At 40.7% G+C, this 17,211-nt stretch overlaps 1 protein-coding gene across 1 annotated transcript; it reads right to left on the bottom strand.

The window, feature by feature from the left end:
• Positions 1-390: 390 nt before the first annotated feature.
• Positions 391-8,478, bottom strand: TAF13 (TATA-box binding protein associated factor 13). Its single transcript, XM_027536312.1, has 4 exons — positions 8,372-8,478; positions 7,498-7,576; positions 2,749-2,846; positions 391-1,664 (listed from the first exon to the last, which is right to left on the bottom strand). Exons 1-4 carry the CDS (start codon positions 8,396-8,398, stop codon positions 1,494-1,496), a joined length of 375 nt encoding a protein of 124 aa, XP_027392113.1. The 5' UTR covers positions 8,399-8,478; the 3' UTR covers positions 391-1,493.
• Positions 8,479-17,211: the final 8,733 nt, after the last annotated feature.

The raw sequence follows: 17,211 nt of genomic DNA, 5'->3' as shown, positions 1-17,211 counted from the left end.
CTGATCTCAAGACTTCCAGTCTGCAGAACTGTGAAAACATAAATTTCCATTGTTTAAGCCAGCTACTCAGTCTGACATTTTTGTTATGGGAGCCCAAGTTGACTAATACAGGCACCCAGTATAACTCCCCTATGGCAGGTTACCACAAGGTCCTTCTTCCGGGTCAAGCAGACTCTGACTAGCAAAAATAGTAATATACTGATCTTTTATTATTCCACGCTCAATCTTGATTTCAGTTTAAAGTAGGTTTTTAACTGGTTTTTGCTTTTTCAAATAAAAATATCAGCCCAGGTATCTTGAATCTCACAATCAATTCAGGAGCATTACAAGAACACAGAAAAAAAGTTTTTAGTGAATTATAAGGGAGAGAAAAGCTGATAAATCATATAGTCAAACTCAAGCAGTAATCCTTTTAATTTTTCATACTTTATTCTCTATATTGATAGGTTAAGAAAGTGAAATCTTCCTAAGTACTGATTCATAGATAATGCTTATAAGCAGCACACAAAACATTCAGTTTCACAAAGAGTAATATCCAGTGATCCCTTTAAATGCAATTTTAATCCTTACTTTCAGCTAAGTGCAAGAATAATACAATGAGCTAAATACACACAAAACTTGTGAACTACAGAAGTGGTTTCCATAGCCACACATGGTTTTAGTCAAGTATGCATTTTCAGAATAAATAAATACTAACAAATATGTTAATAAAACACTAGCCCAAATGCTTACCTGCCATCAACTTTTCAGCAATGCCATTCCTGCTACTGAAAGCACTTTCAGAAGTTTTAATCTGACCTGGGAAAATGAGTTCTTTTAAAATCTGACAAACAGTATAGTATACACCCCAAAGATTTTTAATCCAGTATGTCTTCCAACACAGAACCATTCATAGGAAATGCTTAGTTTCTCAAAAAATAAAAAAATTACTCTTATCTAAAGAAGAGTACTAAAACAAATCATCTTAAGACAAATAAACACTCCTACAAAACGCTGTATTTTCTAATATTGTTTTCTCCTTAAAAGAAACACAAACCAGTTCACCATCTTTTAATAACTTACACTACTTTGGTCTAAAAGCTTTAGAAATATATGAAACACATCTTAGCTATCAAAGCCAAAGGTGCCATTTAGATTTCACATATTAAACAGCTACAGTACAACCTACAATGGCACAAATATACATAAATATTAATTCATCATTGAGAGGGTCAAGAGTCAGAAGAAACTGAATGGTTTGCAAACCAAAGGTACTTTGACTTACATGTGGTCATTAAAATCTAATATGTAATTCAAGTAGGGTAATATGATGGCAGGTAATTAAAGGCTCATATATCACTCTAAAATTGAAAACATGAAAATAAAGCCTGAAAACTTTGTGGTTCTCCATTTTTCATTCACATGGTTAGGTATCAGGGCCTTACTGTGGAAAATACAGTTATTAAGTATGGTTTCTCCAGAAGATAATGAAGCTTCAGAAAGTACAAAAGGTGTCAAGATCCATAGTTTGCTTCATCAAATGCTTTTCTAGCGCGTTTCAATTCTTCATTCATAGTAAGCAGATCTTTAACCCTAGCAAACTTTCTTGGGTCCTTTCGAATCAAGAAGACGATATCTTCAACTTGTACCCGACCTTGTCTTCCAATTGACATTGCCTTATGAGTCTATTACAAAGAAACATATTAAATTCAATTAATTTTTCAAAAATCTAACGTTTTATTTTTTTAATTACAATGCTAATGAGTTTGAAGCCTTCTCTTCTAATTATTATAGCTATTCATTTGTGAATTGTCTTTCTATTAATGTTCTTTGTCCACTTTCTACCATTATTAGCAATGTTTCAGTGCTATATAGACATTTTTTACACTAAAGACATTAAAACTATCAAATCCATTGATGTTTCTTTTTGTATTTTGATATACATAGTTGATCTTCATTTGTATAAAATGATTTTGTAATTTCTCTGTAACCACCCACTTCATTTAAACTTTGTGTCCATCTTGGTAGCTAATAAATATTGATGGCTTTCCTTCAGACAAATCTCATCCCCTACCATTACATAGTCATACCGTGTAAAACCAAAAACTCCTTGCAGCATTATTTCTAATGACTGAAAAAAAAGAAACTAAATATTTAATAAGGCATTGAACAAATTTGAGTACATCTAGCCAATTAATATTGTGAAGCCATCAAAAATATTAAAAGTATTATGCAGTGACACACAGAAACGTGGTAGACTTACCCAAGTGAGAAAGCAGGCTCTATGACTGTATGTACTACATGATTTCAATTTTGTAAAGTTTTAAAATATGTGTAAAAAGACAAAAGAATATTCACAAAAATCTCAGCATCAGTTATCCCTTGGTAGAAGGGTTATAGCTTTTTATTTTCTTCTGGGCACTCTTTAATACTTTCTAAATTTAATATTACTTTTATAAGCAGAAAAAGATTTTTAAAAATGCATACTCTCTGACCCAGTAATTTTACTTCTATTATTCTTTATGAAGGAAATAATCCAAAACAAAGGGTAAAAATTCACAGGAACTGAACACAGCCAAACTCCGTATACCCATATACATGCATATATATCTCCCTCCATCCTTAATGATAAACGGTAACCAGAAACTTCCACAAAACAGGGACTCAAATGAATAGTTTTTCAAAAGAATGTCACAGTTCTATTCTAAAAGTTAGAATTTCAAATCCACTCCTCAGTTAACTAAGGCCAATTAAAAAAAAAAGTCTTACCATTTCAGTGATGAACTCTATGACAAGGTCTTCAAGAATATCTACTGATTCAGTATAAGGATTCTGGTCATCTCCAAACCCATACATCATACACCGTACTATAAAAAGAACAATCATTTTTGTTTACTTAAAAGAACTTGACTTATACTTTTTTCATATTAGAATTGAACCAAGGTATAGAAGATATTGGTATAAAAGTATATTTACATTATATTTGTTGTCTCCAAGTATGAATTTTGGTGTGAAAGGTATTAATCACTAGCTCATAAGCAACTTTTCTTACCTAGCCTTCCCTAGGTAGAAACTCCCCTTCTTGCCTAGCTACCGAACCCTGATATCAATATTCTTCCCTAACCTCTATTATCTACTCACCAACAACCCCAGAATACCTTTAAGTAGGAAATTTCTTGGCAGGAAAAGGATGAGTAGCAATGGTTTAAGTTATGTTTTTGGGGGGAGGAGGGCTGGAAAAAAGAAGGCAAAATCCTTTATGATACAACTATAAGGAAGAGGACAAAAGAGAAAGCTCCAATTACCTTCTTACAGGAAGAACTGGTTAATCAAAAGGAGAAAGCAAAAGCTTATAATACAGAATCTTGACATTTTATTCCCTGGATCAAAGCAACGCCAGTGAAGCCCTTTTAGGCTTCATAGAAAATGCAAAAGAGAAGAAAAGTATAATACAAAGTAATAAAAGTAACTGCTAATAGGTAAAACCCTTCATGGATCACTGTCTTCTCTTGGTGAAAGGGCTTTCGTACCTCAATGAAGCTGAGTCATGCACACAGGGCCATGCAAGACGGATGGGTCATAGTGGAGAGTTCTGACAAAACGTGATCCAGTGGAGGAAAGAAAAGCAAACTACCACAGTATACTTGCCACTGAATTGTATGAACTGTATACATACATACATACAATTGTATGAACCCTATGAATTGTATAAAGAGGCAAAAAAGATATCACACCGAAAGATGAGTCCCCCAGGTTGGAAGGTATCCAATACGCTACTGGGAGGACAACTACTAATAGCTTCAGAAAGAATGAAGCAGCTGGGCCAAAGTGGAAACAACACTCAGTTGTGTATGTGTCTGGTGATGAAAGTAAAATCCAATGTTGTAAAGAACAGTATTGCATAGGAACGTGGAATGCTAGGTCCATGAATCAAGGTAAACTGGATGTGGTCAAGCAGGAGATGGCAAAGAGTAAACACCAACATCTTAGGAACCAGTGAACTAAAATGGATGGGAGAGGGTGAATTTAATTCAGATGACCATTATATCTACTACTGTGGGCAAGAATGCCATAGAAGAAATCAAGAAGCCTTCATAATCAACAAAAGAGTCCAAAATGCAGTACTTGGGTGCAACCTCAAAAACAATAGAATGATCTTGGTTTGTTTCCAAAGCAAACCATTCAATATCACAGTAATTCAAGTCTTTGGCCCAACCATTTATATATCCCTTACTATGTGCCAGCCATTGTTGTAAGCTCATTTAATCCTCATGACAATTCTGTGAAATAGAAACCACTATTATCCCCATTATATACAGATGAGAAAATTGAGGCACAAAGTTAAGTAATTTACCCAAGGTCACACAGCTAGTGAGACTCAACTTGAATTTAAACTCAGAGAATCTGGCTCCAGAATCTATACTCCTACCCACAACACTTACATTTCTTCGTAATTTAGGGCAGATGGGATCCATATGGCTTCTTATCCTATAGTCTATAAATTCCCAATCAGTCCACAGACAAGCTTTGAGAAGTCCTGGAACCCTACTGAAATTATATAGAAAAATTTTATACATTACTTGTGTGTGCACTTTTTCTGGAAGAAAAATCAATTTGGATCAGATTCTCAAAGGGGTATGGTATATATGTGTATGTGTGTGTGCTTAGTCGCTCAGTCATGTCCAACTCTTTGCAACCCCATGAATTGTAGCCTGCCAGGCTCCTCCATCCATGGGAATTCTCCGGGCAAGAATACTGGAGGGGGTTGCCATGCCCTCCCCCAAGGGACCTTCCCGACCCAGGGATTGAACCCAGGTCTCCCCCACTGCAGGCAGATTCTTTACCATCTGAGCCATCAGGGAAGCCCAAAAGGGGTATATAAATACTAAGAAATTCTGTCATGTTAGAAATGTTTTCTATTTTGATCTGACTGCTGGTTGTAAGTATATACAAAATTCATCAAGCCGTTCAGTAAAGATTAGTATAATTCACTGTATGTAAGTTTTACGTTTAAAAAAGGCGGTTGGGCGGGGGGCGGGAATTAGGCCTTTAAAAAAGGCCCTTTAAAAAAGGCCCTGGTGGTCCAGTGACTAAGACACTCCACGCTCCCAATGCAGGGGGCCCAGATTCCATCCCTGGTCAGGGAACTAGATCCCACATGCTGCACCTAAAGATCCAGCATCCAGCAACAAAGAGCCAGCACAGCCAAATATGTAAACAACAAAAGAAAGAAAAAAAAAGGGAAGGGACTCCTAGAACACTTCTAAAAGTAGGAAGGAGTACATTAAGAATAAGTCCTAAAAAAGAAAAGAGTAATTCCTACTTAGGAGAAGCAAAAGCAGGCAGAACTAAGAAGAAAGCAGACCAGGCCCGTGGAAGAAAAGAAAGGGATGACCTAGAAGCCAGTCTGGGATAGAGAAGTGCCCTGGAGGGTTTATCCTGGCAAGAATCTTTAGGTTCAGATACAGGAGGGAGAAAACAAACACAAGAGGCAATATTTTCTCCCTTCTCTCTTTTTTGGGATTCTGGGAAAAAAAATTTTTTTTGTTTTTAAGATAATTTCAGACTTAAAGAAGGGCTGCAAAAATAGCATGGAGTTCCAGAATCCCTATATCCAGTTTCCCCTTATGTTAATATCTTACACAACCAAAGACATTTATCAAAACTAAGAAATTAACACTGGTACAAGTACAGAACTTACTCAGACTGTACCAGTTTTTCCACTAGTGTACTTTTTCTGTTCCAGGATCCCACACTATTTAGTTGTTGTGTCTCCTTAGTTTCCTCTGTTCTGTAACAGTTCCTCAAACTTTCCTTGTCTTTTACAACCTTGACACTTCTGAAGAATACTGGTCAGTTATCTCGTAGCGTGTCCTTCAGCTTCGGTTTGTCTGATGTTTCCTCATGATTAGGTTGTGCTTATGCATTACTAGAAAGGGAATCACAGTGATGATGGACCTCTTAATGCACCATATCAGGGGTACCTAATGTCAACATATATTACTGGTGATACTAACTTTGATCACCTGACTAAAGTAATGTCTGCCAGGACTGGATTCTCCACTATAAATTTAATATTTTCTCTTAAATATTTTGAAGAAAATACTCTGTCATTAACATTGTGATGGGGAGAATTCATCAGTAGGGAAATATACTTCACTGGAAAAGGAAAAACCTATTAGATAGGAAGTATGTAAACTGTATTTGGTTAAAGAGTCTGTAAAGACATAAACAAATAGAGAAGTGAATGCTTTGAAATTTTGTGTTATATTAGCAAAAAAAATTTCTTAAAACAAAGAATGTCTAGGAGAACAGATCTTGGTCAAGTAAGATACATGAAAATTCAGGTAAGACAAAGAAACAGCTGTGAAGATTCCGAATTCTTGTCATCACAAAAATAAAGAAATCCAAGTGGAACAAAGGCTCTGGTAAGAAGTATCCAAGCATCACTTTGCGATGCTCTGGTGTAGTAACCTTCTTATGCCTACCTAAGAACTGTGTTAGTCACTCAGTCATGTCGACTCTTTGCAACCCCAAGGACTGTAGCCCGCCAGGTTTCTCTGTCCATGGAATTCTCCAGGGAAGAATACTGGAGTGGAGTGCCATTCTCTCCTCCAGAGGAACTTCCCAATCCAGGGATCAAACCCTGGTCTCTTGCCTCGCAGGCAGATTCTTCACCGTTTGAGCTACAGGGAAGTCTCCGTAAGTAAAACCATATACGAATGGAGTAAATAACATCAGAAATGGAATAATGAGTGGTCAACTTTAGGTAAGAAATTGAGATATAGGAAAGGATTTGAATGGCTTAAAAAAACCAAACTACTTGACTCTGTAGTTTCAAGAGCATTTAGGAACTGCTTATGTCGGAACTGGCATAAGTAAACCAAGTGTTCCATGTGCTGCCTGATCCACACTCAGCCATAACTATGTATAAAGGACCAGGATTGGAAGATGGAGAGCATGTTCTCATGGTGCCTTTCAGGTGCTGGCCTGAATCATCAGTAGTAGAAGCAGCTCTTCTTGCCACTGCCATAAAAGGTTAAACCTGTCTACTGAGGGAGGAGAATAGACCCAAAAGGTGAAGATTTCGAATCTTATGATCTCCATGCCACTGGACTGCCTCACATTGTTCACCATCTTCCTGCCTTGTCCACTGCCTTAGTTCAAAGCCCCAACTTAATTCCTACCCTCAGACCTGTTCAGGATCCAACAGAACCTTCTGCTTACAGTCAAAGGAGTCCCTGCTCCAACTGATGAAAGATAAGGGACAGGTAAAGTAACGGAGGTACGTTCTTACTTAGGACCTGAATTGAAACACTGATCACAGGTATTTACTTAAAAAATTTAAAAACGTATGTCTGTGTGAGCCCATATATACATCCACATATATAAACATATAAATTGGGGTTAGGATCATTACTATCTATGAATCACAGGTTAAACAGAATTTATACGCAAGTCTGAGAATACTGTCCCTGCAAAGAAACTCTTAAAAAATCACTGTCAAGTACTACTTACATTCTTTAGAAAAAAGTCTCTTTCTTTTACCCTGTCCACCTTCTGCACCTCCTCCAATTTCTTCATTTTCTTCCTCAAACTGAAAGTTAAAATGTATAGATATGTCAAATACTGCTTCTGACATTTTAATAATTAACATTTTTTTTTACATCTTCAACACCAATATCATGCCAGAAAGCCTAAAACAAGCAGCAAAAAACAATGAAACTTTAGCATTTTGGGGGCATTAAAACTATCTCGCCCAACTTCAGACTCACGCAGGAGTGGCTTCTACAATGCCCCTAACAATCGTACTGCCTCTCCTGGGGGAGTTCCAACGACCATACATTCTTTTTTTTTTTTTAAAGAAAGTTGGTCTATTTCTAGATAGTTTTACTATTAAAAGAGTTGATATTGAATGAAAGCAAGCAAAACTAGTATTTGTTAAGCATTTCTTACACAGTGCTAAGAACATTCCTCAAGTAAACCTTAAGCCTATTTTATGTCATGAAACCTGAGGCTCAATTACTTGCTCAGTGACTTGAGTCCATTATTTTTCCACTATTTTACAGTAAGTGTACAGTTTTCTTAGCACTTGAATTGTTGTTGCATAATGAGCCCTAACAAATGCTAGCTTTGCCCTCTGATGATTCTCTAAGTGATTCAAAGGGTATCTGGCAAATATGAACCAAAAGTAAAAGGCGGGGAGCCACCTACTCCTCCTGCCCCGCTTACAAAAAGGATGAATCAGAAGAAAAAGGCTAGCCCGGGGAGAAGTCCCCGATTCTCTCAGCAGAATCACCGAGGTAAAGAAGCCCAATTCTCCACTGTGCTTCCGCTACTGTGCTCGAGATAGTAAATTAAAAAGCGGGTTGGAACAGAGGCAGTCACTCACGGTGGGATCCTCTTCTTCATCTGCCATCCCACCAGCCAGCCACCTCCTCGGCGCGCCCGCCTCCCTTGGAGAGCTTTTTACTACTTCCGCTGCCTCATTTCCGGTGATGGGCGGGGCCGGGGCGGGGCCTAGCTGAGCCCGACCTGTGGAAGAGGAACAGGCACGTCCCGCCCAGCGGTGAAACCTGAACAGCAAAGGATAAAGTCTCTGAAAGTAGGAATTAAATATTAGCATAGAAAAGGGATGAGCTAGATGGAGAGTATCTCGTTGTCACCTTCAGCTTGCTTCTGCGCATCAGATCACTGCTTCCTGATTCGGTACTGCGAAGCTTTGGATCATTGAGTGGCTAGCCAGGGGTGAATTTAAACAATTTGAACAACTTAGAGTTCCACTGTGATTTATTGCCAGGACTTCTCTGGTGACTCACTGGTAAAGAATCTGTTTTCAGTGGAAGACCTGGGTCCGATCTCTGTGTAGGAAAGATCCCTTGGAGAAAGAAATGGCAAACCACTCCAGTATTCTTGCCTGGGAAATCCCAAGGACAAAGGAGCCTGGCTGGCTGCAGTCCAATTCAGTTCAGTCGTTCAGTCGTGTCCGACTCTTTGCCACCCCATGAACCAGAGCACGCCAGGCCTCCCTGTCCATCACCAGCTCCCGGAGTTTACCCAAACTCATGTCCATTGAGTCAGTGATGCCATTCAACCATCTCATCCTCTGTCGTACCACTCTTCTGCCCTCAATTTTTCCAGGCATCAGGCATCTTTCCAGGCATCTTTTCAAATGAGTCAGCCCTTCGCATCAGGGGGCCAAAGTATTGGAGTTTCACCTTCAACATCAGTCCTTCCAATGAACACCCAGGACTGATCTCCCTAAGGATGGACTGGTTGGATCTCCTTGCAGTGCAAGGGACTCTCAAGAGTCTTCTCCAACACCACAGTTCAGAAGCATCAATTCTTCGGCGCTCAGCTTTCTTGACAGTCCAACTCTCACATCCATACACGACTACTGGAAAAACCATAGCTTTGACTAGACTGGCCTTTGTTGGCAAAGTAATGTCTCTGCTTTTTAATATGCTGTCTAGGTTGGTCATAACTTTCCTTCCAAGAAGTAAGCATCTTTTAATTTCATGGCTGCAATCACCATCTGGAGTGATTTTGGAGGCCAGAAAAATAAAGTCAGCCACTGTTTCCCCATCTATTTCCCATGAAATGATGGAACCGGATGCCATGATCTTTGTTTTCTGAATGTTGAACTTTAAGCCAACTTTTTCACTCTCCTCTTTCACTTTCATCAAGAGGCTCTTTAGTTCTTCTTCACTTTCTGCCATAAGGGTGGTGTCATCTGCATATCTGAGGTTATTGATTTTCTCCCAGCAATCTTGATTCCAGCTTGTGTTTCTTCCAGTCCAGCATTTCTCATGATGTACTCTGCATATAACTTAAATAAGCAGAGTGATGATATACAGCCTTAACGTACTCCTTTTCTTATTCGGAACCAGTCTGTTGTTCCATGTCCAGTTCTAACTGTTGCTTCCTGACCTGCATACAAATTTCTCAAGAGGCAGGTCAGGTGGTCTGGTATTCCCATCTCTTTCAGAATTTTCCACACTTTATTGTGATCCACACAGTCAAAGGCTTTGGCATTGTCAATAAAGCAGAAATAGATGTTTTTCTGGAACTCTCTTGCTTTTTCGATGATCCAGCAGATGTTGGCAATTTGATCTCTAGTTCCTCTGCCTTTTCTAAATCCAGCTTGAACATCAGGAAGTTCATGGTTCACGTATTGCTGAAGCCTGGCTTGGAGAATTTTGAGCATTGCTTTACTAGCATGTGAGATGAGTGCAATTGTGCAGTAGTTTGATCATTCTTTGGCATTGCCTTTCTTTGGGATGGGAATGAAAACTGACCTTTTCCAGTCCTGTGGCCACTGCTGAGTTTTCCAAATTTGCTGGCATATTGAGTGCAGCACTTTCACAGCATCATCTTTCAGGATTTGAAATAGCTCAACTGGAATTCCATCACCTCCACTAGCTTTGTTCGTAGTGATGCTTTCTAAGGCCCACTTGACTTCACATTCCAGGATGTCTGGCTCTAGGTGAGTAATCACACCATGGTGATTATCTGGGTCATGAAGATCTTTTTTTGTATAGTTCTTCTGTGTATTCTTGCCACCTCTTCTTAATATCTTCTGCTTCTGTTAGGTCCATACCATTTCTGTCCTTTATTGACCCCATCTTTGCATGAAGTATTCCCTTGGTATCTCTGATTTTCTTGAAGTGATCTCCAGTCTTTCCCATTCTATTGTTTTCCTCTGTTTCTATGCATTGATCACTGAGAAAGGCCTTCTTATCTCTCTTTGCTATCCTTTGGAACTCTGCATTCAGATGCTTATATCTTTCCTTTTCTCCCCTGCTTTTCACTTCTATTCTTTTCACAGCTATTTGTAAGGCTACAGTCCATGGGGTTGAAAAGAGTTGGGCACAACTGAGCAACTAACACACACGTGACTTATTGCCAAACTCTTTATTGGTTATTGAGGATATTGTACTTCACTACCAGTTCTCACAGCCTTGTCTAACTCAATGAAACTAAGCCATGCCCGTGGGGCAACCCAAGACAGGTGGGTCATGGTGGAGAGATCTGACAGAATGTGGTCCACTGGAGAAGGGAATGGCAAACTACTTCTGTATTCTTGCCTTGAGAACCCCAGGAACAGTATGAAAAGGCAAAATGATAGGATACTGAAAGAGAAACTCCCCAGGTCAGCAGGTGCCCAATATACTACTGGAGATCAGTGGAGAAATAACTCCAGAAAGAATGAAGGGATGGAGCCAAAGCAAAAAGAATACCCAGCTGTGGATGTGACTGGTGATAGAAGCAAGGTCTGATGCTGTAAAGAGCAATATTGCATAGGAACCTGGAATGTCAGGTCCATGAATCACGGCAAATTGGAAGTGGTCAAATAAGAGATGGCAAGAGTGAATACTGACATTCTAGGAATCAGCGAACTGAAATGCACGGGAGTGGGTGAATTTAACTCAGATGACCATTATATCTACTACTGCGGGCAGGAATCCCTCAGAAGAAATGGAGTAGCCATCATGGTCAACAAAAGAGTCTGAAATGCAGTACTTGGATGCAATCTCAAAAACGACAGAATGATCTCTGTTCGTTTCCAAGGCAAATCATTCAATATCACAGTAATCCAAGTCTATGCCCCAACCAGTAAAGCTGAAGAAGCTGACGTTGAACGGTTCTATGAAGACCTACAAGACCTTTTAGAACTAACACCCAACAAAGATGTCCTTTTCATTATAGGGGACTGGAATGCAAAAGCAGGAAGTCAAGAAACACCTGGAGTAACAGGCAAATTTGGCCTTGGAATATGGAATGAAGCAGGGCAAAAACTAATAGAGTTTTGCCAAGAAAATGCACTGGTCATAGCAAACACCCTCTTTCAACAACACAAGAGAAGACTCTACACATGGACATCACCAGATGGTCAACACCGAACTCAGATTGATTATATTCTTTGCAGCCAAAGATGGAGAAGCTCTATACAGTCAACAAAAACAAGATCGGGAGCTGACTGTGGCTCAGATCATGAACTCCTTATTACCAAATTCCGACTTAAATTGAAGAAAGTAGGGAAAATCACTAGACCATTCAGGTATGACCTAAATCAAATCCCTTATGATTATACAGTGGAAGTGAGAAATAGATTTAAGGGCCTAGATCTGATAGATAGAGTGCCTGATGAACTATGGAATGAGGTTCATGACACTGTACAGGAGACAGGGATCAAGACCATCCCCATGGAAAAGAAATGCAAAAAAGCAAAATGGCTGTCTGGGGAGGCCTTACAAATAGCTGTGAAAAGAAGAGAAGTGAAAAGCAAAGGAGAAAAGGAAAAATATAAGCATCTGAATGCAGAGTTCCAAAGAATAGCAAGAAGAGATAAGAAAGCCTTCCTCAGTGATCAATGCAAAGAAATAGAGGAAAACAACAGAGTGGGAAAGACTAGAGATCTCTTCAAGAAAATTAGAGATACCAAGGGAACATTTCATGCAAAGATGGGCTCAATAAAGGACAGAAATGGTATGGACCTAACAGAAGCAGAAGATATTAAGAAGAGGTGGCAAGAATATACAGAAGAACTGTACAAAAAAGATCTTCACGACCCAGATAATCACCATGGTGTGATCACTGACCTAGAGCCAGACATCCTGGAATGTGAAGTCAAGTGGGCTTTAGAAAGCATCACTACGAACAAAGCTAGTGGAGGTAATGGAATTCCAGTTGAGCTATTTCAAATCCTGAAAGATGATGCTGTGAAAGTGCTGCACTCAATATGCCAGCAAATTTGGAAAACTCAGCAGTGGCCACAGGACTGGAAAAGGTCAGTTTTCATTCCCATCCCAAAGAAAGGCAATGCCAAAGAATGATCAAACTACTGCACAATTGCACTCATCTCACATGCTAGTAAAGCAATGCTCAAAATTCTCCAAGCCAGGCTTCAGCAATACGTGAACCATGAACTTCCTGATGTTCAAGCTGGATTTAGAAAAGGCAGAGGAACTAGAGATCAAATTGCCAACATCTGCTGGATCATCGAAAAAGCAAGAGAGTTCCAGAAAAACATCTATTTCTGCTTTATTGACAATGCCAAAGCCTTTGACTGTGTGGATCACAATAAAGTGTGGAAAATTCTGAAAGAGATGGGAATATCAGACCACCTGATCTGCCTCTTGAGAAATCTATATGCAGGTCAGGAAGCAACAGTTAGAACTGGACATGGAACAACAGACTGGTTCCAAATAAGAAAAGGAGTATGTCAAGGCTGTATATCATCACCCTGCTTATTTAACTTATATGCAGAGTACATCATGGGAAATGCTGGACTGGAAGAAACACAAGCTGGAATCAAGATTGCTGGGAGAAAATCAATAACCTCAGATATGCAGATGACACCACCCTCACGGCAGAAAGTGAAGAGGAACTAAAAAGCCTCTTGATGAAAGAGAAAGTGGAGAGTGAAAAAGTTGGCTTAAAGCTCAACATTCAGAAAATGAAGATCATGGCATCAGGTCCCATCACTTCATGGGAAATAGATGGGGAAACAGTGGAAACAGTGTCAGACTTTATTTTTTGGGGCTCCAAAATTACTGCAGATGGTGACTGCAGCCATGAAATTAAAAGACGCTTACTCCTTGGAAGGAAAGTTATGACCAACCTAGATAGCATATTCAAAAGCAGAGACATTACTTTGCCAACAAAGGTTCATTTAGTCAAGGCTGTCGTTTTCCCTGTGGTCATGTATGGATGTGAGAGTTGGACTGTGAAGAAGGCTGAGCGCCGAAGAATTGATGCTTTTGAACTGTGGTGTTGGAGAAGACTCTTGAGAGTCCCTTGGACTGCAAGGAGATCCAACCAGTCCATTCTAAAGGAGATCAGCCCTGGGATTTCTTTGGAAGGAATGATGCTAAAGCTGAAACTCCAGTACTCTGGCCACCTCATGCAAAGAGTTGACTCATTGGAAAAGACTCTGATGCTGGGAGGGACTGGGAGCAGGAGGAGAAGGGGACGACAGAGGATGAGATGGCTGGATAGCATCACTGACTCGATGGACATGAGTCTGAGTGAACTCCGGAGTTGGTGATGGACAGGGAGGCCTGGCGTGCTGGGATTCATAGGGTCGCAAAGAGTCGGACACGACTGAGCAACTCATCTGATCTGGAACATAACTTTGTCAATATATAAATACAAAGCGTTTTTCTATGCTTTTAAGGTACATTGAATTTTCCTGGAATGCAGCTATGAGACAGTAGAAAGTATATATATTGGTCTCTGCCCAAACCTCCTCCTCCCTCCTCCGCCTGCTTTCCTGGCCCAGAGCTCCTAAAATGCTTGTAATTTGTTAGGTGGCTTCCCTGGTGGCTCAGACAGTAAAGCGTCTGCCCGCAATGCAGGAGACCCAGGTTCGATCCCTGGGTCGGAAAGATCCTCTAGAGTAGGAAATGGCAACCCACTCCAGTATTCTTGCCTGGAAAATCTCATGGATGGAGCCTGGTAGGCTATAGTCCATGGGGTCGCAAAGAGTTGGACACGACTGAGGGACTTCACTTCACTTTCAAGAGCAGACAGGGAGGCTTGGTGTGCTGCAGCCCATAGGGTCACCAAGAGTTGGATACGACTTAGCAACTGAACAACAAAGAAGAGCACTAGGACAGTTCTGGTGTAGAGCTGGTCTTTGACATCCACTCTACAATCCCTCAACACACACACACACACAAACACACACACACACACACACACACACACACAGGGCTACTAAAATCCTTGTAAATTTCTAAGTGATAACAGCATTAGGAGCATCTTTTGTTATAATGAGGCAACTCTGGGTGGGCTCCTGGATGGCTCTTGGATGGGAGCTGGTCACCAGAAAAACCAAGCCATGATTAGAAGCTTGGAATTGTCAGCCCTCTCCAGCGGAGGGGATAGGAACTAGAAATGGAATTAGTAATTAATCATACCTATACAAAGCACCACAGTTCCAGTAGTAGAAGGTTCAGAGAGTGTCCAGGTTGTGGAACACATCCACTTGCCTGGAGGATGATGCACCCCGAACTTCATGGAGGCAGAAGTCCTGTGCTCAGGACCCTCCCAGACCTTGCCCCATGTGTCTCTTCATCTGTATCCTTTATGATACCCTTTAATAAACTGACAAATGTGTTTCCCTGAATTTTGTGAGTTGTTCTAGGAAATAACCAAATCCAAGGGGGAGGAGGTCATGCAAAACTCTGATTTGTAGCCAGGTCACACAGAAGTTGTGGGTAGCCTGGGGCCCTACTACTATGCATCTAAAGTTAGGAGCACTCTTGTAGGACTGACCCCTTGATCAGTGGGGTCTGACACTGAAAAAAAGGGAAAGTGTTAGTTACTCAGTTATGTCTGACTCTGCGACCCCATGGACTTTAGCCCACCAGGCTCCTCTGTCCATGGGATTTTCCAGGCAAGAAGACTGGAGCAAGTAGTCATTTCCTCCTCCAGGAGGGGTCTTCCCGACCCAGGGATTGAACCCACATCTTTTGCATTGATAGGTGGTTTCTTATCACTGAGCCAGCCGGGAAACCCTATTGAAACACATGTTATTATAATTGACTATCTTTATTTTACCTTTATATTATAGTGAGGACATTACATTTTGTAGTTTTGTAGTTATGTGGGTAGTTAGGTTAGTTATTACTGCGAAACTAATTATCCCCAAACTTGGTCTGAAACAGTGACCATTTATCACACAGTTTCTGTGGATCAGGAATCTGAGTGCAATTCAGATGGATGCCTCTGGCTCAAGGTCCTTATGTTGCAGTCAAGGTGTTGGTTGGGCCTCAGTCTGATCTGAAGTATTGATGGGGAAGGATCCACTTCCAAAATCATGCACATTATTGTCAGCAGGATTCAGTTACTTCAGTTTGTCAGATTAAGGGCCTCGGTTCCTCACTGGCTTTCACCAGAGCCCTCCCTCCATTCCTTGCCATGTCAACTTCCTAGGGTAGCTGACAACATAGCAGCTGGCTTCTCTCAGAGCAGGTGAGGGAGAGGACCAGGAAGAACACCCAAGACTACAGTTTTTTGGTAACCTAACCTAAACTTCGGAGAAGGCAATGGCACCCCACTCCAGTACTCTTGCCTGGAAAATCCCATGGACAGAGGAGCCTGGTAGGCTGCAGTCCATGGAGTCACTAAGAGTCGGACACGACTGAGCGACTTCACTTTCCCTTTTCACTTTCATGCATTGGAGAAGGAAATGGCAACCCACTCCAGTGTTCTTGCCTGGAGAATCCCAGGGACAGGGGAGCCTGGTGGGCTGCCGTCTATGGGGTCGCACAGAGTCGGACACTACTGAAGCGACTTAGCAGCAGCAGCAGCAGCAGCAGTAAGTTATTTTTCAGCATTACCTTCACAAATTCTATAATCCAGTTCCACAAGGCCACTTTCAGTTATTCATGCAACAAATATTTACCAAGTGATGAACAGCACTTTAATGGGACTGTGGCAAAATCATGAAACTTACAGTGTAGGAGGGAGACATGAAAGAAATAGGTTCTGTATGCTTTTAGAAGTTTATGATGGGGAAAAGGGACTCAAGAAGGTCAGCAAAGCCTCCCGTGTGCAAATAATGTTTGAGCTGAGTCCTGAGAGATGTTTGGCAGTGAAAGAGGAAGGGAAAAGGGTCCTGTGCCCCAAACTTGGCCCATCTTCAAAGCTCTGCTTACACTACTTTCCCACTAGGCTACCTTTCTTTTCTATTGAAATGCTACATGCCTTTCAAGTCCAGCTAAACTGTCGGTTCCTCCCTAAAGCCTTTCGAGCTCTCCAGCTGAAAGCACTTCCTTACACTCCCACAGCACTTTTCATTTTCCTTCAATACTTCTTTCTACTGTATTTTCTGATTACTTATACACACAGCTTGTCTCATACACTAAATCTTAAAACTTATTAAGAACAGAGTCTGTTTCTTATTCACCTTTGAGCTCCCAAAGACTCGCACATTCCTTACTCTTAGAAGTTCCACAACAAATATTTGAAGCATAAATTAATGCCTGTTTGACATCCCTTTTCAAATATGTTGTGATTCAAATGAAGCTATTGTTACAAGCTGTGCCTTTGGGACTGGACTTACTCTTTGGTTAAACCAGAATGCCACAGTCATGGTCCCCATGACTGATTAGTGTTCGCCACAGGCACTGCAACAGTCTTAACAAATGGGCCACTGTTCTTGACTGACAGGTCTTTGGCAACAACTGCCCATCCTCCAGTGCAGGCTGAAATGAACTGACG

The sequence above is a fragment of the Bos indicus x Bos taurus genome, chromosome 3, assembly GCF_003369695.1.
Source record: "Bos indicus x Bos taurus breed Angus x Brahman F1 hybrid chromosome 3, Bos_hybrid_MaternalHap_v2.0, whole genome shotgun sequence".
NCBI lineage: Eukaryota > Metazoa > Chordata > Mammalia > Artiodactyla > Bovidae > Bos > Bos indicus x Bos taurus.
Note: the sequence above shows the minus strand (reverse complement) of the source record. Positions and strands in the feature narration are given on the sequence as shown.